The sequence below is a fragment of the Podarcis vaucheri genome, assembly GCF_965113315.1.
Source record: "Podarcis vaucheri genome assembly, chromosome: 3".
NCBI lineage: Eukaryota > Metazoa > Chordata > Lepidosauria > Squamata > Lacertidae > Podarcis > Podarcis vaucheri.
The window spans coordinates 12721640-12747202 of NC_138761.1; the positions used below are offsets into that span (position 1 = coordinate 12721640).

At 39.6% G+C, this 25563-nt stretch overlaps 1 protein-coding gene across 4 annotated transcripts in view; it reads left to right on the top strand.

Moving 5' to 3' along the window:
* The window catches only part of CCDC88A (coiled-coil domain containing 88A), an 82524-nt gene that overhangs the window by 33034 nt on the left and 23927 nt on the right, over window positions 1–25563 (top strand). For all 4 annotated transcript variants that reach the window (XM_082217188.1, XM_082217185.1, XM_082217186.1 and 1 more), the window contains exons 9-22: window positions 3529–3610; window positions 4589–4747; window positions 6900–7046; window positions 7781–7925; window positions 8704–8888; window positions 10460–10597; window positions 12550–13620; window positions 15343–15470; window positions 19920–20061; window positions 22086–22262; window positions 22686–22847; window positions 24263–24540; window positions 24743–24886; window positions 25198–25384. In XM_082217188.1, coding sequence (XP_082073314.1) covers window positions 3529–3610; window positions 4589–4747; window positions 6900–7046; window positions 7781–7925; window positions 8704–8888; window positions 10460–10597; window positions 12550–13620; window positions 15343–15470; window positions 19920–20061; window positions 22086–22262; window positions 22686–22847; window positions 24263–24540; window positions 24743–24886; window positions 25198–25384 — 3145 coding nt within the window. The remainder of the gene's footprint in view (window positions 1–3528; window positions 3611–4588; window positions 4748–6899; window positions 7047–7780; window positions 7926–8703; window positions 8889–10459; window positions 10598–12549; window positions 13621–15342; window positions 15471–19919; window positions 20062–22085; window positions 22263–22685; window positions 22848–24262; window positions 24541–24742; window positions 24887–25197; window positions 25385–25563) is intronic.

Here is a 25563-nt window from a genome sequence, read left to right on the forward strand (position 1 = left end):
TTTGACTGGCAGTTAATAGACTAAACAGTGCACACTGCTGCATTCTGTATAATTAAAAACAAATCATTTTATACTGTAGTTGAAGCACACAATTGGAAGTATAGACATCACTGAGAGCATGTTACCACGTTTGCAGTGTGTTGGATTTATTTACAAAAAAAGTTACAAATAAAATGCTAAATTTATTGATTAAGTTGTTTTTAGTAGTTAGTACTACTGTACCCTGTAAATTACATTGCACTTAAAATTGCATATACAACAAGAAACTGATATACAGTGGTACCTCGGGTTACAGATGCTTCAGGTTACAGATTCCGCTAACCCAGAAATAGTACCTTGGGTTAAGAACTTTGCTTCAGGATGAGAACAGAAATCATGCGGTGGTGGCGGGAGGCCCCATTAGCTAAAGTGGTACCTCAGATTAAGAACGGTTTCAGGTTAAGAACGGACCTCCAGAACCCGAAGTGTTTGTAACCCAAGGTACCACTGTACTTATTTTAGGAAACTGCCTTATATCAAGTCAGAATGTTGACCCCTCAAGTCAGCGTAGTCTGACTAGCAGTGCCTCTAAGGTTTCAGGCAGGAAACAATTCCAGCCTACCTGGAGATGCCTGGGATTGAACATAGATATAACCTTCTGATCTATGTCCCTTCCTCTCAGAGTTCATGTTCTGGTTCCATTTACAGCTTTCTCTACTAACTGCAATAGCGTTTACCAGTATTTTCAATTCTTTATCTCTCTTGCATTTTTCATATCTCAGTCACAGCTCTTTTAAACACTTATATATATTATTTCAACTCCCCATCCCATCCATTCAGAATGCAAGTAGAGTCCTGAATACGTCTTTCTGCTCCCCCCTAAAATGTGTAACACTCAGTTTCCTCAAGTTCCTATACTGAACATTTGCTCGTTCTGGTCAGCACAGCCTGTTTAATGAAAGAGAGCAGTACTTTTATAACAGACAACATAACACACAATGATGGAACCTCCTCCCTATTGCATTAATTGAAAAGTCTTTTCTGAGGATTGTGAACTGTAGTATTTGGTGAGGATTGCCAAAAATTGGGCAGAGACACCTTGGGCAAGCTGTCTCTGCCAGATTTTTGGCGATTCTCTTCTCTCGCTGCAGCTTCCTATTCCACATCCCAGGATTTTCCTGAGGGTTCCCTGATTACAGTCCCAATGCCTTTTATTCTTGTCTAGTTGATGACTTAAAAAGCATCTTAAAAAGCAGAGACATCACCTTGCCAACAAAGGTCCGTATAGTTAAAGCTATGGTTTTCCCAGTAGTGATGTATGGAAGTGAGAGCTGGACCATAAAGAAGGCTGATCGCCGAAGAATTGATGCTTTTGAATTATGGTGCTGGAGGAGACTCTTGAGAGTCCCATGGACTGCAAGAAGATCAAACCTATCCATTCTGAAGGAAATCAGCCCTGAGTGCTCATTGGAAGGACAGATTCTGAAGCTGAGGCTCCAGTACTTTGGCCACCTCATGAGAAGAGAAGATTCCCTGGAAAAGACCCTGATGTTGGGGAAGATGGAGGGAGCAACGAGAAGGGGACGACAGAGGACGAGATGGTTGGACAGTGTTTTCAAAGCTACCAACATGAGTTTGACCAAACTGCAGGAGGCAGTGGAAGACAGGAGTACCTGGCGTGCTCTGGTCCATGGTGTCACGAAGAGTCGGACACGACTAAACGACTAAACAACAAAGTTGATGACTGAAGGGTCTTATAGTGCTTCAGCGATAAATTACAGATAGGTAGCCGTGTTGGTCTGCCATAGTCAAAATAAAAAAATTCCTTCCAGTAGCACCTTAAAGACCAACTAAGTTAGTTCTTGGTATGAGCTTTCTTGGTATGAGCTTTCGTGTATGAGCTTGGTATGAGCTTTTCGTGTGTATCTGAAGAAGTGTGCATGCACACGAAAGCTCATACCAAGAACTAACTTAGTTGGTCTTTAAGGTGCTACTGGAAGGAATTGTTTTATTTCAGCGATAAATGTTTCATAAAAAAACCCCCACATGTATGGAGATTTAAAGAGCAATTACTATAAAAACATATTTGTGTGTATTCTTGCAAGTTATTTTTCTCAAATTTAACCCTATGTACACGGAATCTTTTATATAATGTCAGATTTAGACTGTGATTTTCTAATATTTAATAATTTGGATATCTTATCTTCATTTTGATGAAGCTTGAATTAAATTTCCATTGGGCTTGTAAAAATTCATAATAAACTTGGATTCTTTTGAGTGTGTATAAGGATAGGAAGAGAACATTTATTTACCCATCCTTGCAGAAGTAGATCGGAGGATAATAATTGACATTTTGAGCATTAGACATTGAAAATAAAGCATATATGACGTGACTGTTGACTAGGGTTTGCCTGCTTTTTAATGAACTTTTGTAGTCCTGCTTTTTAGTAGTAGTTCAAGCTTAAGGAATTGGCAGGTGAAACTTTTCTGTTTGAAAAGTAGGCAATCTGATCCATTTGATATTTCATATATGCTTGTAGGCTTTATACAATTCTTTATTAGGTTTAAAAAAGCAGAGCTAATATCCTTTATTGCAGTGGTTCCCAATTGGTAATCTACAGACCCCAGGGGGTCCAGTGTAACCCACCCAGGGGGTCATAGAATCATAGACCATGGCCCATACTAGTCAACTGGGGAGGGGGGCTTATTGTGTTGCTGTTTTTTGTTTTTTGTTTGATTATTTATTTTGTGGTTTTATATTTTGATTTTATTTTGTGAACCGCCTTGAGACCTCCTGGTATAGGATGGTATATACATTTACACACACACTGTCCAAACTTACTGTTTCACAGTGCCCAAAACCACATGAGATCGCAGGGCCCCAAAACACGCATTTTTGGGCGTTGTGCTCTCTCACAGGAGTGCAGCCCAGAAAATGTGCACCATAGTTTTGTGCTGGGATATGTTGGAGGGTATGTTGGTACCATTCACATAACAGAGATATCAACATTTTCAAAAGCAGGGGATCCTAGTTAATTGGGAACCACTGTCTTACTTGATATGCTGTTAGCTTTTGAAGAAATCTGTGATTCCCAGGTAAAGAGCAAGCCTGTGTTCATGAGAAAGATGTTAGATAAATTGTACTCACTAAGCTGCAAACCTACAGGGAGTACTGAAACTAAAGGAAAGTGGATTGTCAAGAAAAGTCATAGAAGCAGGGAGGGGACCTTCTTGCCTGCAGTTTTTGCTTCAGAACAACCCAGACCACTCTCCCCCATCAAGTTAAAAAATGCATGTGATGTGCTGGTGGGGGTTGGGGGGAAGTGACTTAGAGTGCAGAGAGTTAAGCACACTCCCAGCTCTTCCTTGTTCATGGTTGATGAATCGAGAGGTTGGGTTTTTTTGAAAGACAAACAAAAAGCACTCTTCAGGGGTTATGGGCATCTGAAGTATAAATTCTGGTGTGAACTATGAAGGGGAAGTCTATTCATTTTGTTCTGTCCCTTTCTTCTTTAGTTCCTGTTTTCAATTAAATAATTTTATTTTTAGTGAGGAGAAGACTGAACAGTTACTGGATTGTAAACAAGAACTGGAACAAATTGAAGTTGAATTGAAAAGACTGCAACAAGAGGTTTGGAAATGAAAGATAACTTCTCAGGCCATTGTGCTTAGATTAAGTATATTTATTTGTGTTTATCAGTTTAATTAATTACATGTGTTGTCATGTTCCAAGCTAGGACCCTGGATTAAATAGGTTTTTGTGCTAAGGAGCTCTGGGTTCTGCCTCAAGTCCATATTTTGGTGTTTTTGGATACAGTATTTTCCTGCTCTACTTGAGGATCATTCAAATGTTTGGCCAATATGATATTATAAATTGTATGAACCCTGTGTTGAAAAGTGTTTCCAAAAAACATGGAAGAATAAAACTGACATGTTGAAAAAACAATTGGCATTACTTTTATAATGAGTTGTTACTGACTTCATCAGACTTTAATGACAAGTCATCAAACATAACTTGATTCCTACAGTTTAATTGAGCTTAAAGCAAGCAGAGCATGTTTGTGAAACTGGTCAATGGACAACTCAGTCTCATCAAGGGAATAATTCCTTTGAAGAGGAACATTACAGCATTGAAATTGCCTCAACACTTTTATATACATATAAGAAATAACACAGTTATCCTGGGATTAAGATAATTATTTGATTACCACCTTTTCTGTAAAACTAGCAATCGTGTTACAGTAATTGTTTCAAAATTTCAGTGAGAAGGCGAATTTCCAGCTAAATAATGAGATTAATAATATATCGGGGCTTCAGTTTTCTCCACAATTACTTTGAAGCAAACCTCATTGAAGTCATGCTTATTTCCATGTAAACATGCATAGGATTGAATTGCATGCAACGCATGCAGATTTCGTACATGGATCTGAATGCATTTTGTGTTTTGCTTCTCATTGCCTTTAGTATTTTGAATAGCTTAGTGTCTTTCTCCAAGCTTTAATTTTGCCATCTTGCATGAAAACTCAGTGTTGCTCACTGCAGATCTGTAATGTCAATGTTTTCTTCTACAAAATAATTAATAATTAAATATGTTTGTTTCGTTTGCTAGAATATGAATTTGCTTTCAGATGCCCGTTCTGCCAGGGTGTACCGTGATGAACTTGATGCTCTCAGAGAGAAGGCAATCAGGGTTGACAAGCTTGAAAGCGAAGTCAGTCGGTATAAGGAGAGGCTACACGATATTGAATTCTACAAGGCTAGAGTAGAGGTGACTTGAAATTCAAACATTAAAAATTAAAGGTTTTATTCGCTAGTAGCTTCTGAATCTGGTTGTTTTTAAGTCCTGGTTTTCACGTAATGGAAAGCTGTGACTCACTGCAACTTCCTAGTTTCTTTCCCTGCTTGTATGATTCGGGAGCAAAGCGGTTTCATACGAGGGGTTGTATGCAGGCACACAAAACTTGTCCACGTCAGTCAGTTAATCCTACCCTTCTGTACTGGAGGTTTATTTGTTTGTTTTTACTGTTGGGATTTTGGTGTTTGGATTTATTTATTTTTAAGATTGTTATTACCATTTTTCATAATACAATAAAACATAGAAATGTAGGAAAAAAATCAAAAACAGGGTCAGGAGCAAATCAGCCATAAATCATATGATGTCAGTGAAGTTAACTCTTTACTAGAAAAACAGGACCTGCTCAGGAGTGCCAGGCCTAATGCGCACAACAACGCTTTGGTAGGTCTTGCCCCTATGAGGCAATTATGGAGACTGGAGGTCCCTGCCTTCCCACAGCTGCCTAAGCCTCCTCCTCTCCCCAGGTCCTTCCCAAGCATCTGAGACTACGCCTACGGGCCTATCTTTGTTCCTCCTGCTTCATGCCTCTTCAGACCAAGGGGGAGGGGAGTCTGTTGCAGCAAGGCGGGGAGAAACCATTGCTTTTTCACTGGCTGACTCGTCTCTCCCTCTTGGCCCTCCTCCTTTCCTGCTTCTGCCTGTGATTCTGATTCTGGACTTCTCTCTGCCACAGACTCTCCCTGCTCACTAAAGCGTGTTACCTCTTGAACTCCCAACACCACCTCCTCCCAGGTTTCTCCTTTTGACTTTTCATTGTATTCCCACCACCAGTCCCCGGGCTCTAAGCCTCCTTCCCTCAGGGGTTCCCCAGCCAGTGCCTCCCACCATTCCTCTGCCTCCAGCTAGTCCAAGACATACAGGTACATATAGAATTGGAGTCTTCTCTTAAAGATAGCTGTTAACCTTTTGTTGTTTAGTCGTTTAGTCGTGTCTGACTCTTAGTGACCCCAGGGACCAGAGCACGCCAGGCACTCCTGTCTTCCACTGCCTCCCGCAGTTTGGTCAGACTCATGTTTGTAGCTTCCAGAACACTGTCCAACCATCTCGTCCTCTGTCGTCCCCTTCTCCTTGTGCCCTCCATCTTTCTTAGCATCAGGGTCTTTTCCAGGGAGTCTTCTCTTCTCATGAGGTAGCCAAAGTATTGGAGCCTCAGCTTCACGATCTGTCCTTCCATTGAGCACTCAGGGCTGATTTCCTTAAGAATTGATATAAATGTTAACCTTTACTATCCAAATAATGAAATATCTCCTCCCAGCTCTCACCTAAGATCTTTCCTTTCTCCTCCCAGCCTCTCACCCTGGGAGACCAACATACCCAGGGTCTCTCCATCAACCATCTACCATCCCCATGAGTGGACAATCCCTGGACCCTAATAATGCCTCAAGCAGAGGACTTGGTGTTTGAATTTAGAATCTGCTTCTGTGACTTCCAAAGTGGATTCTGAATATTAATACAATTTTAGCTCAGGGGTCAGAATGATGTAGCTGTAACTGTCAGGAGGTCCTACACATGAGTAGGAGTCTAGTAGAGACACATGCCTGACTGGCATGTTCTCTCCCTCCTGGTTGTTCGTTCGGGAGATTCAAAAGCTTTTTCCAGCCCGAACATCACAGCGACTGATAACAAGAGGCATCAGCACACTTCAGGATCAGCAGAGTATAGGCAGTCAGCGTTACGACTCAGTTGTGCAGCTCTTTGGCTAAACTACATTTATTTACATATACACACTTGGAGCATCGTAACTCAGCTCCTTCCTCTTCAGCATCAGACAGTGAAGAGAAAGGACAAAAATCCTACATCATGGAAACACAGTAATAAAAACATCCTGTCTCTGTTGCTTCCCACAATGTGGAATGAAAACATACACTGTCATGTGATAAAAACAATCCCATGACTGCAACACTGGGAATGAATCCTAACAGTAACTTCATCAAACTTTTGTGTGTGTGACACAACTCTGTTAAAAGCCTAATTCAGCAAATTATCACTTTGGTTCAGTTCATGCCATTTTTATGTTCTTTGACACAGTGATCCTCAGCTTCAGTTTTCTTTCTGATTATTGTAGGAGCTAAAAGAAGATAATCAAGTACTGCTAGAAACAAAGACAATGTTGGAAGATCAGTTGGAGGGAACCCGAGCCCGTTCTGATAAACTGCACGAATTGGAAAAGGAAAACTTACAGTTAAAGGCAAAACTTCATGATATGGAAACGGTGAGCATACAACATGAGACATCAGATGTGTAGGTTTTAAAAACAGAATTATGCAGGATTAATTATTATAGGTGACATCCAGGGATATTTGCCTATTTGCTTAGTGGGACTTCCTACCTGTGTGTTCCAGATCTGCTCTGGAGAGTCCCCTAACTCTGGACTCCTGCTGCATGAGCAAAAGCCTGCTCACGTGACATTGAATGTCACTCTATGAATCTGCTAAGCCATGGTTTGTTAACAAACACAGAATGTTGGCTTTATATTGAATCAGGCAGTTGGTTTATCTAGCTTAGTACTCTCCAGAGTTTTGGACAAGAGGATTTCCAGCCTTGAGATTTCAGGGATTGAATCTGGGACCTATTGTATGCAAAGTTTGTGCTCTTCCACTTAAATATCGCCATTCTACTAACCTCATCTTTACTAAAACAATTTAAAAAGTTATTAATGATACTATGTTGTGCTTGAATTTTTTTTTAAAAAAATCACATGATTGCCAACGCACAGGTCCTTTTGTATCTGGAAGAGGGCAGAATGTTGGGGGCAGGGAGTGCTTATGCACACTCTACCGGCATAAGTTTAAATAAGTTTTTCCCTAATGCTAACACTAGATCAAGATCCTTTAACATAAAAAGATTAAGTCAGTAGCATTTTGCAAAATTTTTGTTACTGAAATAGGTTTGTGCACTTTGAGAAGAACTTTTAAAGAGTTTTTCCCCATATAAACAATGTTTAAGGAACGTGATATGGACCGGAAGAAAATTGAGGAACTTATGGAGGAAAATATGACACTTGAAATGGCTCAGAAGCAAAGTATGGATGAATCACTGCATTTGGGCTGGGAACTTGAACAAATAAACAGATCATCCGAACTTTCTGAAGGTAGATGAAGATTTAATTCTGCATTTTCTTATTTTCTTCTGTTTATATGGGAAATAGGCAGCTGAACATTGCAAATACTCCACATGCTGTAAACAGATATTCTGTAAACAGTTCTTCTTGGATGGGCCCAAAGATGTAGCCATGTGAACAAAGTAATATGGCTCAACAATAGGTGAACCATAGGCGTAGTTTGGTGTTTGGGCTGGGATAGCTAAATATATAATAGAGTGGTACCTTGGGTTACATACGCTTCAGGTTACAGACTCCGCTAACCCAGAAATAGTGCTTCAGGTTAAGAACTTTGCTTCAGGATGAGAACAGAAATCGTGCAGCGGCGGCGCAGCAGCAGCAGGAGGCCCCATTAGCTAAAGTGGTGCTTCAGGTTAAGAACAGTTTCAGGTTAAGAACAGACTTCCGGAACGAACTAAGTACTTAAACTGAGGTACCACTGTAGTTTAAGGAAGGTTGCTGGTTGGATTCACATGTAACTCCAAGCCAGAGTTAAAACACACAAAAGTTTGTAAGCCAGCAACACACCATTATGTCACATCATGTTTTGTTGACAGTAGACAAATGATCATTAAATTATGGGATATTATGGGATCTTATGGGATCTTATGTCTTCAGTGGTGTGTGGCAGCAGCACGATCAAATAGGGAGTGGTGTGGTTTGCTTCAACATGATTCCAGGGTGCAGTGTCAATTGCATATAAGAAATATCTACAGATAATGGATGGGAAACTTAAGTCATTGCCATTTTTTTTAAAACAAACCCACAGCGCCACGAAAGTCACTTGGTCATGAAGTGAATGAACTGACATCAAGTAGGTTACTGAAACTAGAAATGGAAAACCAAAGTTTGCTAAAGACTGTGGAAGAGTTGCAAAATGCAGTGGGATCTGCAGAAGGCAGCAGTTCAAAAATGCTGAAAATGGAAAAGGAAAACCAAAGACTAAGTAAAAAGGTACCATTTTTATTGTATTTTTAAAATAGGAAGAAGGTAAATCCCAGCAAATAAATCAAAAATGGAGTTTCTAAAAACATCTTAGACTGTTAAAGTTTCTGTAAGCTTTCTATCATGAACTTCATTGTAGGTTCCCTGTCTTAGGTCTCGTTTTAAACAAATGTTTTGTTTAATATTATCTGTGTATGTTTAGCCAGAGGATTTACTGATTAGTTTGACAAGCATTTTCTGAAATAAAGCAGCTGTTAATGGTTTACTTTTTTTTTGTATACTTTTTCAAAATTATATATATTAAATATGTGGCCTATTTATTAGTTAGACCTTTTCTGCCCTGTTTCAGGTAACTTTTCTCAAAATTTGAATAGGACAGAAAAAATATGAAGAAACACAATTGACAAATGCCTTTTGATACAAAATAAAGAAAACAAAAATTCTGCTTTGTTCTAAACCCATCTTTTTAAATTTTGTGGTGTTATGCTACCTAGAAATATTTCATCCAAGTACCGTATTTATTTCTCTATAAGACTCACTTTTTCCCTCCTAAAAAGTAAGGGGGAATGTGTGTGCGTCTTATGGAGCGAATGCAGGCTGCGCAGCTATCCCAGAAGCCAGAACAGCAAGAGGGATTGCTGCTTTCACTGTGCAGCGATCCCTCTTGCTGTTCTGGCTTCTGAGATTCAGAATATTTGTTTTCCTCCTCCCAAAACTCGGTGCGTCTTGTGGTCTGGTGCGTCTTATACAGCAAAAAATACGGTATATTTTGCTGTAACTGTATATTAATGTTTTGGTGGGTTACACACACTCTTAAGTTTCCCTTGGCAAACCAGGCTTCTAAACAGCAACCACTTTTGAAGGCACAGTTTGGAATCAAAGCACACCTGCAAATAGCATAAAAGGGGCTGGTTATCAGTGCTAATCAGCAGACCAGGAGCCTTCCATTTTTTTATTAACTGTAGTTGCCTGTTTCTTCTACACCCAACAAAGAATGATTAATCCTAACAATGGTTTAGTTGAAACAAGCAGCCTTCAATCCTTCAGTTATGAATCTGACTTGTTTCAACAAATTTTAGTTAAGATTAACCTACAGTAGAGCTGGGATGTAATGCTAAACTCTGGCTAATCAAAAAACAGATGTGAAAGCTGCTGATCTACACTTCACAGCCACACTGGTGGAGGAGAATGTAGAAGCCCAAGGCTTGCTGCAGTTTATCGCTGTCAAAATAATGATTTATTATTATATTTAAAGTGTTTTTGATTCTAATACAAATAACTGTTTTAATCCACAAGATGTTCAATGTATTTTAACACTCTTCTACAAAATGCAGTATAAATTCTTGTGCAGAACAATATTTTCAATAGAAGCTACATAAATTTTCAGAAATAAAGGTATTGAAAAACCAGATATTCTGGACACTTCTGTATGTTGTCCTTGGTCTTTAATTTCTCTTATAGGAAAATTTCATTTTGGGGGATACGGACTTAAGAAACAAATAATAGCTAAAAACTTTCTGCATATCTTATACACTGTAATGTGAAATTTTATCAATTTTATTTTGTTTTTCTCTCTCTAGCTGGAAGGACTTGAGAAGGAACTTTCTGAAGAGAAACAAGGTCTTCAGAATAGTCAGAATCTTAGCAAAGATCTAATGAAAGAGAAAGCCCAACTTGAAAAGACTATTGAGACTCTAAGAGAAAACTCAGAGAGACAGGTAAAATGACAAAGATTTCCGCTTGTCAACCATAACTTTCTCTAGATGGTCAAGACTGACATTTTAAAATAATTGTATATGTTATATTATAGGATATGGTAATCATGGTCAATTTTTCCTGCTACCATTTTCATGTTTTTTCAAAGATGTTATTTACCTTTTTCTATTCCTCCACTTTGTCAGAATGCCTTGTGGGTGGACTATGTCCATGTTTTTCACTAGTATCTAAGCAGGCAGAGAAGCTTCATGCTTTAGTAATCATCTGTACTGCATTTCTTTCAGTCCTAGTGTTTTCTAACATTGCAATCCTAACAATGGATTGTCTCCAATGCTAATCGTACTTGGAGTAGCTACAGTGACATTACTAAGCTCTTTTAATTTACAGTCCTTAATTTCAGTGGCTCTATTCTGAGCAAAACTTAGTTGGCTACAACCCTGTTTACCCCAAAGCTCTGTATTTTTCCGTGTATAAGACTAGGGATTTTTTTAAACCAAAAAATTAGGTTTAAAATTGGGCTCATCTTATACACGGGTAGTGCTGAGGGGTGTTTTCTTAATTTGGAGTCCCCCAAAATAGGGGGCGTGTTGTACATGGTGGCATCTTATACACGGGAAAAATACGGTAAGTCTAGTTGAATTCATTGTGACTTACTGAGTTAAGTAGAATTGGAATTGTGATTCAAGGATCCGTCACCCGCTTTAAGATAAGAAAGACACATGGGCACGGTATATAAGGTTAATGGGCTAAAAAAGGCCACAACTTTATTGATTACAGCATGTGAGAGGTATTGGCTTAGGCGTTGGATAAACCACAGCGAGTGACTCCACCCCCTCAGGGAGGGGTGAGTCTATCAAGGGTTAACCACCAGTGGGAGGAGCCTGTTGATGCAAATACAACTGAAAGCTCCCCCTGATGTCACTGGGGGTCGTGCCATGGGGTAGCAGCACAATGGACAGGAAGCGCTGCACTGCTGCAGCCGCGTTTGAGCGGCGAAACCCTGCCCACAAGCCTCCACCTGGTTCGTTGGCTACCCGGGGGCGTGGCGCGGCAGCCGGGATGGTTGGGCAGGGGCCAAAACACCCCCTGCCAAAGGGGGGAACAGCTCCCCCTCACAACTCCTCCCCTCTGCAAGGAGGAGAGGCTTTGCAGTTTAAGTGCTTAACTAAGGCCTTCCTCCTTGGCATAACCTTTCCAATTCTACTTTAGTTCTTTGGGTCATACAACCATTCATAATCTTGAGCTCAAAGAAGTCCAGGTACCAAAATGTTAGCTTTCCATCCTCAGTCAGTACTTTTAAATGAAACCCCATATGTTGGCGTAGCAGACAGAATTCTTAAAGAAGAACCCCGTGAGATTCTAGAGCATCTTGCTCTCGGATGCCCCAAAATAGGATGAGATCTAGGTTTAATAGGTTTGTAGGTGAGGCAGTTCTGTGATTGCTTCACAGCATACCAAAGATTCAAACTGACTTAATACTTTTGTGTTATTTAACGCTTGAAATATTTTTTGTAACTAATTTTGTTAATGTAAAATATTTTTAGCCTGGTTTAAGCTTTCATTTCAATTAGAAGTTACCTGAAAGTACCAAATAGGCCTAGGATTAAATTAGGAGTTAATTAAATCAATGAGATTTAGAATGTTAAGAAATTTGACTATAATTGGAATATTGTTTTTGAATAATGATATTGGAAAACTGCTACATTCAGTTACAAGGAAATTCAAATGGGAGGGACTAGAGGAAGTCAAGCAATATGTTTATGAGATTGGAAGTTTAATTAATTAATCAATTTGTATTGTTTGTGTTTGTTGTTATATCTGTTTTCATTTGCTTTATTTGTTTTATGTGTTTTTTATTTTTTTCAGTTGTTTTATAGTATGTGTTAGATTTGTATGAAACTCAGTAAACATTATTGTAAAAAAATAAAAATAAACTTTCATTTCAATTACTTAGATTAAAATCCTGGAACAAGAGAATGAGCATTTGAATCGAACAGTGGCTTCCCTCAGACAGCGTTCACAAATCAGTGCTGAAGCAAGAGTGAAAGATATTGAAAAGGAAAATAAAATTCTCCATGAATCTATTAAAGAGACAAGCAGTAAATTAAATAAGATAGAATTTGAAAAGAAGCAACTGAAGAAAGAGTTAGAGCATTATAAAGAGAAGGGAGAAAGAGCAGATGAACTGGAGAAAGAAGTTCAACATCTTGAAAAAGAAAACGAACTATTACAGAAAAAGATTACCAACTTAAAGATTACATGTGAAAAAATAGATTCCTTAGAACAAGAGAACTCAAGTCTAGACACTGAAAACAGAAAGCTGAAAAAGACTCTAGATAGTCTTAAAAATCTCAGCTTTCAATTAGAGTCATTAGAGAAAGAGAACACACAACTTGATGAAGAGAATTTAGAGCTCAGAAGAACAGTTGAAACTTTGAAAAGTACAAATATCAAGATGGCTCAGTTAGAGCTAGAAAATAAAGAACTGGAAAGTGAGAAAGGACAGCTTCAAAAGAGCCTGGATCTTATGAAAACTTCTTTTAAGAAGACCGAACGCTTAGAAGTAAGTTATCAGGGTTTGGATACAGAAAACCAAAGACTGCAGAAAGCCCTAGAAAACACCAACAAAAAGATTCAGTATCTAGAAAGTGAACTACAGGATCTAGAGACGGAAAATCAAACCTTACAAAAAAACCTGGAAGAACTCAAAATCTCTAGTAAACGCTTAGAAAAATTAGAAAAAGAGAACAAGCTTTTGGAACAAGAGACCTCTCAGCTAGAAAAAGATAAGAAACAGCTGGAAAAAGAGAACAAGAGGCTTCGACAACAAGCAGATATTAAGGACAGCACATTAGAAGAAAATAATGTAAAAATTGGTGATCTGGAAAAAGAGAACAAGTCACTCGTTAAGGAAATTGGTATATGTAAAGAAGCTTCTATTCGTTTAAAAGAGATTGAAAAGGAAAATAAAGAGCTTGTAAAAAGAGCCACCATTGACAAGAAAACACTTGTCACATTACGGGAGGTAATATTTCCTACTGAATGATATACTATAATTATAAAGGGTAATGCAGCTGTAACATTCAGAAAATTCTGTCAATTTCATGCAATAATTCATGCAAATTTAATGTATTTTTGTTTTATTTGTATATTATTCAAACACTATTCATGAGCTTGGTGGATTCTGAGTTGCTCATACATTAAGAAGAAATAGTGACAGAAGATGTTCATACTTCTTATTGTGCTCCCTGTGTTATGAGCAAAGCAGAAATGTTTGCATTTGAGCTGTGTGAATACCATGGACTCGCACACTGCAATGCAGGCAGCAGTTGCCAGCACTTCCTTTGCTTCCACACTGGGACCTGTTGGCACTTTTGAGGCATTGTGGAATAAACAATTCCAGCAGAATTAAAATGATGGTTTCTGTGTAGCACAGGTGGAGTGTATAATATCTAGCACTTGCCCTCTTCATTGCTTCTTTTCTAATATTTATTCATAAGCAGGTCCCCTGCAACATTAGTTATTGGCTTCCTCCTTGCAGTAATGAGTGTGTCCTTAATTAATCAGCTTCTCTTCTCCATGGTGACAAGCCTGGTTTCCTATAATTCTCCCCCACTTTACTTTTTATACTGAAATGATAGCCATTTTGCTATGAAACAGTGAAAGGAAACCAGTAATTTACACAGGCACCAGAAGCTGACTAATTAAGGGCTAATTGATAACTAGTCCTCCAGCTGCATACAAACTGAAATGAAGAAATAATGAGGAAGAAACTGCAAGAAGGAAGCTTTTCATTGAAGGCACACTAGTTCTTAAAAGCTGTGATGGCACTTTGGCTGTCCACACTGAACAGGCTGGTGCTGTGATTGTGTTTCATTGCAAAAAAGAGCAGGAGTAGAACAGCGACAATACCAGAATACAACCATTTGACAATCTGGATACTCCATAAAAAGCAAATGAATAAAGAAAGACAATTTCAATGAAAGGAGCTAGCATGAAAGCAATTGTTATAACACTCGATGGCTCTATTATTCAGGATCATATGTACTGAACATTTGAACTATCTTGTTGGATTTAGTAACTTAATATAAAATTAGTGGGTTGTATCCAATGATGGCTTAATGTGAGGGGAAAACACTTCTGCCCAAGCAAACTGGGTCACTTCATCTTTCCTACCTACCTACCTACCTACCTAACACTTCCCCAAAGCTGCTTCTGAGGGATGTGGAATCCACTGGGACAGAAGAGGATACGGTTGGGGAATTGGAGAAGAGTGAGTTTTCCAATTTAAACAAAAGTATATATTAACTACAAAATACCCAGCAAAAATAAAGGAGGCAAACCTTTGAAATGAATTCATATTTGTTTTTGGAATATAATTGCTGATTAACTAGAAGTTTATGCAGTAAGTGTGAATAGGATGGAGACAAAATATAGTTTTTTCAGAGAGCTGAAGGTGGCTTGAAATAAGGATCACAGCTTTATTGCATGTATCTACATTTTAATTTCAAAACTGGCAAACTGATTTGGCATATTTTTGTAGAATTTTCAAAAACCTAAAAAAAGAAAATTAATGGGAGACAACTGAGATAAAAAAATATTTGTGTTCAGCATTGAAAGGGAAACCTCTCTTAAAGCCACTTTCAACTTCCTTAAAATCTATTGCCCGAGTCTCCTGCTGTAGTCTCTAGAAATGGCATTATTGCAATATTATACGTTCAACACATTTTCAAAAATCTATTTAAAGGATTTGGTGAATGAAAAACTGAAGACACAGCAGATGAATAATGATTTAGAAAAGCTTACGCATGAACTTGAAAAGATAGGTTTAAATAAGGAGCGCCTCTTGCATGATGAGCAGAGTTCAGATGATAGGTGAGTATATTAAGGCCTCTTTGGAATAGGTTGAGAGCAGTTCCTTATGGCATTCTGCAAAAACTGTTTTTCACAGGATATGCTCCTGAATGTATCTGAACAGCTACAACAGTGTGCACTTCTTTCAGGTTCCACTTTCAATTTTGTTGTAAGAAATTCTGTATGTCATCAGAGGAGTAAACATCTCTTTGCAGAGTTGGTATAGACAGTTATCTCCAACAGTTATTTAATACATCCTTTATAATAGATTCCTGAGTCTATCAGCAGGGGGGGGGGGGAATCAGTATCTCTGAAAGAGCTTTTGGCTCTCTTCAGCTTACTCCATCTGCCAATATAAAGCTAATAGCATACAAACATCTGTTTCCTTTACTTGGTCATGTGTTCCATCCTGTTCCTTGTGGAATTGGAGAAAATGTGTGTTAACAAAAGCAGAATACTCCAGCTTCTGACCAGCCCTCCTGTCAGCATGCCACTCAGTTGAGAATAATGACTGGCGCTGTAGTCTGTTATTAGCAGTGATTGACATAATGATGGTGGCAAATTCAGAATCTTCTATCTTGGGAGGAAGCCAGCATTATAATTGTATGTATCCAGTCTTACTTTCAGGATACTGTTGAGACAATGTAAGCTTTTCACAGTGAATTATCAATACTTTCCCCCTTTAAAATAATTTTAATTGCTTTTTTCCACCCTAGAAGGTTTCATTTCTACTTAGTTTTCAGTCATTAGCTCCTGACAACTACTTAAGGAAGCTAGTTTGGTGCCCATGGAAGGGGTTCATTTCTATTACAGAGTGATGGATTTGATGTGGGAATACCAAATTCAGTGGCAGTGATGTTGGCTTAGGGAGATGTTTGTGAGAGAGAAAGAGAGGATTGAATAGAGAGGTTAAACAAGGAATTTTTTTATTGTGGTGAGAGGCTTCAATGGAAGGAGTAGATTTTTGGTGTTAACTCGGTTTATCATCAGATTTTGGAATGGTGGGTGTCTACAGGATATGATGCAGTTTGTGGTTTCAATTACCTTCACTCAGACTGGCTGCTTGTGTGTTCTAGTCATGATAAAGTGCTGTATGCCCATGCCTGGTGCAGGAAGCATGTTATGCTGCTGGCAGGGGCCACCCCAAAGGGGAACACTTCTTTGGGAAGCAGTGTGAACCAAAAATTTACCCCCTTTTATCAATTTTATTGGCCAGGGTTTTATGTGGTCAGTGCCTGCCAACCTAGTAGTTCGAAAGCACCCCTGGGTGCAAGTAGATAAATAGGGACCACTTACTGGCGGGAAGGTAGACGGCGTTTCTGTGTGCTGCGCTGGCTCGCCAGATGCAGCTTTGTCACGCTGGCCACGTGACCCGGAAGTGTCTCCGGACAGCGCTGGCCCCTGGCCTCTTAAGTGAGATGGGTGCACAACCCTAGAGTCGGACACGACTGGCCCGTACGGGCAGGGGTACCTTTACCTTTACCTATTGTTTGTTCATTTCTATCTTTTTGGGGCAGTGTTGTGTTTTTCTCTAGACTGTTTTCAGGGTAAGAGGCTGAAGGTGGTCTAGAGTAATGTGTGTTGTTGTTGTTGTTTAGTCGTGTCCGACTCTTCGTGACCCCATGGACCAGAGCACGCCAGGCACTCCTGTCTTCCACTGCCTCCCGCAGTTTGGTCAGACTCATGTTTGTAGCTTCGAGAACACTGTCCCACCACCTCGTCCTCTGTCGTCCCCTTCTCCTTGTGCCCTCAACCTTTCCCAACATCAGGGTCTTTTCCAGGGAGTCTTCTCTTCTCATGAGGTGACCAAAGAATGTGTGTTAGAGAATATTAATTTCATGCCTACGGAGTGGTGAGTTTTTATCCCAGATGAGAGCTGAGGTGTGTCACATTTGATATTTTTATTTTAAAAGTATCTCATAGTTTGAGTTCCCCTGACATTAACCTCTGCTGTATTCCTGTCCTTTTGTAGAGGTGGCACAGGGTGGTAATATGTTTAGGAGGTGATATAGAGGTGAACAAAGGTATACAGTGGTACCTCGGGTTAAGTACTTAATTCATTCCGGAGGTCCGTTCTTAACCTGAAACTGTTGTTAACTTGTAGCTTCGAGAACACTGTCCAACCATCTCGTCCTCTGTCGTCCCCTTCTCCTTGTGCCCTCAACCTTTCCCAACATCAGGCTTTAGCTAACGTGGCCTCCTGCTGCTGTCACTCCGCCAGAGCACAATTTCTGTTCTCATCCTGAAGCAAAGTTCTTAACTCGAGGTACTATTTCTGGGTTAGCAGAGTCTGTAACCTGAAGCGTATGTAATCCAAAGCGTATGTAACCCGAGGTACCACTGTACAGGGAGGAGAAGGAGGGCTAGTTACATCAAAGCCCAGGCTCCTTCTGCTTCACCCGCTGTATTTCAGAATCTGGGGGTGCTAGTAAGCCAGCTCCCTCCCTTGGTGCTGTGTTGCTAAATGCCAGGTCTGTTCAGAATAAAATATTAACCATTCACAATTTGATCCTGGGTGAGGGAGCCAACTTGGCAGGTATGACTGACACCTGGATAGATGAAGTTGGTGGCCCTAAGCTCACCCAGCTATGTTCACCTGGACACTCAGTGCAGCACCATTTGAGGTCAGAGGGATGGGGCAGGGAAGTTGCAGTTGTGCATAGAAACCCCATCGCTCTCACCAGGAGACCAATCCATACTGTGTCTGGATTTGAGGGATTGTTTGCGTTGTTGGGCCAGAGGGCCTGAGCAGGGATGTTTTTACTGTACCATCCACCCTGCCGCATTAAGTCTCCCTAACTGAGCTGGCAGAGGTTATCTCAGATTTGATGTTGGAAAATGTTTTCATGGTGGTGTAGGGGAAACTTTATTATCCATAGTGAAACTGTCCCATATGGACCAGTTCAGGACTTCATGGTCTCAATGACAGCCATGGAGTTGTCTCAGTATATCTGTGTCCTCACACCAGGTTGGACATAACCTTGACCTGGATGTGACCTTGACCATAGGAGAGCGAATTACTTTCTGAGTGAAATAGTTTGATTCTCAGAATGGATAATGATCAGACAAAATATATGATGCCATGAAAACTCTTGTTTACCTTTACCTAATTTTGCTGTACTTGGCCACATCTATATTTGTAAGTATTCCCGGATTTGCACTACATTCAGTCTGTGTGTTGACCTTCTATCCCTCCTCACATACACCCTCTGTTATCTCTTGGCAGCATAGGGATGAACAGAGTGCAGCGTTTCCATTAATGTGAGCCAATGTTATTTCATGCTTTCTTAGCATTACATCACTTTAAGCCAGGAGAAAAATTTCCCACAGTCCAGTATTCAGAGGACATGTATGAAACGTTGGGAACTTGGCTACAGATACAACTGATGTGAAAACAAGAGTTGCTGTAGACTTAACTTTGCAATAAAATGCAGAAAGCAAAGGGTAAAATCAGATGTGGACAGCATCAGTCACTTTGGCTGTATTGAGCAGTGGAAGTACTACTTTAGAAATAGCAACTGTAGTGTTAGGTTCACACATTGTGAGTATATATAGGAAATCATCATGCACCTCTATGTTTATTCCTTCTCTTCTCTGCTCCCATTATGTTTTGAAGAACCAGGGTTGTGTGGTTCAGTCCTTTGTAGTGGAGGGTTGTAATCAAGCTCATTTTTTTATCTTTGATTTTGTTGGACTGTAGCCAGAATGAAGACTGCTCACCAGCAATTCAGTCTCTTTGCATTCTGCATTATGTGCCAGAACTCTCAGTATGATTAAATGTACATCTTCCGTTCTCTAAAGGTGTACCCAGATCAGCATGCGTGACACATCTCAGTTTTGTCCTCTGTATGTGTACACTTTCTGGAATTGTTTCTTTAGAGTTTGCATTATTTTCTTGAATATTCTCCATTAAATACATTTGATGAAAGTGGTGGCAAAAGGATTAGGTCATGGCCTTTGAGGTCAGGAGATGGTGGTAGGCAGCTTCCTAAATCTCCATAGTAGCCAAATTTAGATTTTAAATTGGTCAGATGAACAAGTGCTATAGTGCTAATGCATTAATTAGAAAGAGAACTGTGTCAGTACCCACAGAGTAAAACTACTTCTGTCTAAACAGTTTAATGAGGTGTAAGAATTTGTACAAAATCTTGTATGTTTCAGTCTCTTTTTAGATCACTGCAGACTTTATATTTTGAATGTTTTAAATAGTTGTTTTTATTGTTTCAACTGATTATTTTATTCTCTTTGGATTTGTTTGTTTTTTTACATTTGAGTGGTTTCTAAATTTTATGAAATAAATAGAACAACAGGCAGTGAAGACAGCAGACTGTTGGGTCAACTGTGGTCCTGTCCTCACACAGATTTATTGAAAAACAGTCAAGCTATCACCTTGATGAAGCTTGTATATTTTCTTAGGGGATTGTCTTCTTCTTGATAATTAAAACATTATTGTAATTCTTTCATTAATAGCAAATACAAGCTCCTGGAGTCAAGATTAGAATCCACGTTGAAAAAGTCACTTGAAATAAAAGAAGAAAAAATTGCTGCTTTGGAAGCTCGATTAGAAGAATCAACAAATTTAAATCAACAACTGCGTCAGGAACTTAAAACTGTAAAAAAAATGAATATTTCTATTACCTTAGTTTTCAGTTGGTGCATAAATGACATAAAATTTCTTTTAATTGTTTCTAACAGTTATAAAGGTGTTAGAAAAAATCTTTTTTATATTGTCAAAAGTTTTTTTGAAAGATTTCTGCACAGTGCTGTTTTTGATAAGCAAAATACATGCTGAATCATACTCTTGCTTTCTTAGTGAAAACAGTGTATATATTACCAATTTATCTTCACAGAAATATATGAAAAATGTTGGTTTAAAAACAATTCAGTTCTTTCCATGCAGAAAACATTTTGGTTTTTGACTTGGCAAATCTTAGGTGTTGCTGATAGCAGTAATTAAAGTGCTGTTCAGCTTCATGTTTAGCCCCTTTCTGAACAGCTGCCACTTGAGACTGCAGCATGTGGTTTTGCTAATTTTTGCTAGCATTTATTTATCTATAAAAGTGTGTGTGTGTGTGTGTGTGTGTGTGTGTATGCCCTCTCCTAAAGTATCAGGGTGGTGTACCAGCAATCTAAAAACATACAAAATTAAAAGCAGTACAAAACAATGATTAAAATGATTGAAATAATAAACCCTAATGATTAGAATCATTAAAATTTAAAACAAGTGCATAGGCCTGTTGGTGCAAAAGTCTCCAAAGAGAGGCCACAAAGTCCAAAATGAGGATTCCTGCTGAATCTCTGCTGGAAGAATGTTCCGCAGTATGGAACTTCTGGTTGGGGCCCGTCAGGCCTTTGTAGCATGGGGGACAACAACCAGTACTCCTCAAGATGACCTCAGTGTGAGTGAACTGCAGTACAGTGGTGCCCCGCAAGACGAACGCCTCGCAAGACGGAAAACCCGCTAGATGAAAGGGTTTTCCGTTTTGGAGGCGCTTCGCAAAACGAATTTCCCTATGGGCTTCCTTCGCAAGACGAAAGCCCATAGGGAAATCTCCGGGACAGCGGGGAAGTGCAGCGCGTCTTCCCCACTGTCCTCGGACCTCCTCCGAAGGCTGGCGGTGGGGCGGAAAGCCCTTCTCCCCGCGCCAGCCTTCGGAAGGCTCCTCCGAAGACTGGCGGTGGGGCGGAAAGCCCTTCTCCCCGCGCCAGCCTTCGGAAGGCTGCTCCGAAGGCTGGCGGTGGGGCGGAAAGCCCTTCTCCCCGCGCCAGCCTTCGGATGGCTGTCCTGAAGACTTGCGGTGGGAGGAGGGTTTTCCTTCCCACCGCCAACATTCAGAATGCTGTTCTGAATGTTGGCGGTGGGGAGGAAAAACCCTCCTCCCACCGCAAGCCCTGGGAACAGAGAAGAAGCGCTGCGCCCCTTCCCCTCTGTTCCCGTACCTGTCCTGAAGGCTTGCGGTGGGGAGAAAAGCCCTTCTCCACACCGCCAGCCTGGCAAGCGGTTTCCATAGGAACGCATTAATTGATTTTCAATGCATTCCTATGGGAAACCGTGCTTCGCAAGATGAAAAACTCGCAAGAAGAAAAAACTTGCGGAACGAATTAATTTTGTCTTGCGAGGCACCACTGTATAAGGGCTCAAGTGGCCCTTGTGTAATGTGAAGTGGAGTAGAGGCTAGTGGGCCAGTTAGTTGAGCTGAATGAAACTACACCTGAGACACTGAATGGTAGGCATGTTTGCAAAAAGCTGTGAAAGTAGCAGTCCCTCAGAAAGATGTTCTCCTTGTCATTAGTCTACCTCAAAAGGCCAGACTAAGCAACAGACATCAGAGTAACAATTGGGTTGCCACCAAATCCCTGTAAAGTCTGGGGTGGGGTGTAATCTAAGCTGCGCTGGGGCAGGAAAGAAGGCGTGTTGAACCCCTCCACAAACCATACTTTCCCTCTGAAACTGCCTCTCTTATTGCTTTTTTCCCTATGGGGATCAAAGACAGGTTGGAACCTTTGGTGAATGAAAAACAGCTGTGGCAAGGCCATTTTTTCTAATTAAATAATAATAATAAAGTTGCCTTGGCATGCTTAGGACTTAGTAGGATTTAGTATTTTACATTTGAACTTGAATTCATTGATCTTTAGGTGAAAAAGAATTATGAGGCCCTCAAGCAAAGACAAGAGGAAGAGAAAATGGTACAGAATTGTTCGTCAAAAACTGATGAAGAAAGTTTGTCTGTCAATAAATGGGAACGAGAGAGCCAAGAAACTACTAGAGAACTTTTAAAGGTTAAAGATAGATTGATTGAAGTTGAGAGAAATGTAAGTAATAATTTGGATTATTTTAATAATTTTACCCTAATTGTCAGCCTGTGTAGTATATAGTAAGCCACATTTTGTTGCCACGGATATAACAAAAGAATAGGCTAGTAATTAGGGTACTCTGATCTAATACTGTGCTTCAAAGAACATATCGTTTATTGGAAATAAATGTAGTTGATTTCAGCATAACTTATTATGCCTCTCTGCCTGTCTTATTTCTCTCTTGCACGCATACATAGGTACACCACATTGAGTAAACCCACTTTCATCAGAAAGCAAACCCATGCTTTGTGTGATTTCTTCTGACTGCAATAATGTCTCCATACTTTGGATTGTTTGGCGTAAATTAGAAGTCTGAATTTAATCAATATTTTGTTCATTTAAATGGTGCATGTATGTAATACATTTTGTTCCTTTTTAAAGAACGCAACTCTGCAGGCAGAGAAGCAAGCCCTGAAAACACAACTAAAGCAGCTTGAGACGCAGAACAATAATGTGCAAGCTCAGATTGTGGCGCTTCAGAGACAGACTGTTTCCTTACAGGAGCAAAATACAACGCTACAAACTCAGAATGCCAAGCTTCAGGTTCTGTTTTCACAAATTTGTATTTATCTCCCAACCGCAAAGTGAAAGCCTTGCTGTTATTCACATGGCAGTAGCAGCAGCTATTCTTGTGACACTCATGGAAAACCTATATTTTGAACATAAGTGGTTTGACTGGTGGGCAGTGCCCCATCTGTAGTAACTCCCTAGCTCCCTGGGCTAGATCTGCCTCCAAGAACCAAGAAGTTCCTTTGGATAGCTCCCATTACTATTGTTTTGTACTTCATTTTTTCACTTCTTTGATGATCACATGCCAGTATCATTTTGAGTCCCTATATATCTCTTTTGTGGTGGTATGGCTTAAGTACTACAAGATGGGGGGGGCGGTTCTTGTTCTACAACCCTATGAATCCATCTCTTCATGTTAGAGAGATGTCTCTTATTTCCCAACCCTAATTAGAACTTGGTATCTGGAGTCAGACGTTTTGAGTTTCCTGCTTATGTTACATTTAGGTACCTTAACAAAAAACCATTTAGTTCCTCTTGCATTCTAGAACAGGTGTGAATTTTTTTAGGAGGAGAATCTATAGGAAAGGATCAGAAGAATCTCTGTGAGACTAGATGTAGAATTTGTAATCTGTTTGACAAAGAAAACAGGTCAGTACAGGCGTCCCCCCAGTTAGGCGGGCGTTACACCCCTGCACACATAAGTGAAATCACATGAAGTGGGGAGCACCCTGTAAACACCTCTCTGCTTTCTCTTCAATCCATACCAAAAGTACTGTATCCACAACTGGAATTGAAGCTATGGGGTTGGCAGGAGGCTGGCAAACACATGCGATAGTGGCAGCTGGTGCTGTGCTACCCCACATATCCGCTGTTAGGCGGGGAGACTGAGCAGCGGAAACAAAGCCCTGCTGCACCCCTAAGTATCTTCTATCTCACCATTTCCTGGTATGAGTCTATTTAATTGTTTCCCAGCACCATACGTATATGCAGTTGCGCTTCAGTAGAATGTGCCTAAGTGGGGGGACTCCTGTATTTACCTAAACAAGCCTAATTTAAGTATTTCTTTGCTGATCCTCATGTCTGGAGGTGATTTAGGAAGCATAGGACAGGAGACATATCTGGGTGTTGTCCACTTTGACTGGCAGTGGCAGCTCTCCAGGGTCTATGTCAGAGGTTTTCTGTATCACCTGTTACCTAATCCTTTTAAGTGGATATGCATACAGATGCAAACTGCGGAGCTATGCACTGGAAGTGCATTGAATGCACGAAGCCCCAGTTTGATCTCCAGCATTTCTTCGAAGAGATTGGGGAAATTGCTCTGAGATACAGGGTTTAAAACCTGTTAACCTAGGACCTCAATTGGCTAATTCTGTACAAGGCTAATTTTGAATGAGTACACCACAAAGTACTTTGTTATTGATTGCCCAATGTCACTTTGGCAATTGTAGGTAGAAAATTCTGCTATTAATTCGCAAAGTACATCTCTCATGAATCAGAATGCACAATTGCTGATTCAGCAGTCTACCTTGGAAAATGAAAATGAGTCCATAATCAAGGAACGTGAGGATCTCAGATCGCTATATGATTCACTCATCAAAGATCATGAGAAACTGGAACAGCTTCATGAACGGCAAGCTACTGAATATGAAACTCTAATTTCCAAACATGGAAACCTTAAGTCAGCACACAAGAATCTTGAGGTGGAACATAAGGACTTAGAAGACAGGTGATTTCAATATATCAGTCATAACCAGTTTGCAGCTGAATCTGAAAATCCAGATATTTTATAATTATTGAATTATTTAAAATGTTAGATCTTAAATCCTTATAATCACAGCCGTGTTGAAAGTGGAAGCTGTATTCATAATAACCTTTTGTAATTAATACTTGAGAATAAAATTAGTAATATTATATAATCCATTTGACAGATACAATCAGTTGCTGAAACAAAAAGTGCAATTAGAAGAACTGGAAAAAGTTCTCAAAGCAGAACAAGAGAAGATGCTACAGCAAAACAAAAAGCATGAAACAGTAGCAGCGGAATACAAAAAGCTTTGTGAGGAAAATGACAGGTAAGAAAACAAAGCTAATGAATAATTATCTGAATTAAAGTGTATTATTAAATGTGCCAACTATATTTTGCATTTACCCTGATCTTAACACAATGCATGAAAGTTAGAAACCCTTAATACGTTAGAATAAGAAAAATACAATCTACAGTATGCTCATAGAAATTGGTTATAAGATACTGCTACAAACATGACAATGTAAATCTCTCTTTAGTTAAATGTGAGCATATGATATAACTGTGCAGACACTTGTTTAATTGTTAATTTTGTGAAAACCTACTTTAATTTTGTTTTCTGTCCATTTCTAAATACAGATTGAATCATACATATACGCAGCTTTTGAAAGAAAATGAAATTCTCCAAATGGATCATAAGAATTTGAAAACATTACTGAACAGTTCTAAACTGGAACAAACAAGGCTGGAAGCTGAATTTTCCAAACTCAAAGAGCAATACCAACAGCTGGATATTACGTATACAAAACTGAATAATCAGTGTGAGGTAATGAGTTTGCATTTCTTCAGTAATGTTTTATTATAGCCCTGTTTATTCATGACAAAAGAGGCTTTTTTAGATTTCTGCAGTAATGTGTTTATCTTTATGAGTTTTCTGTAAGGGTTGTAATAGTTGAATTTAGTAATATATCTTAATAGTTTTGAAGCTGTCTTTGTATCATGTTA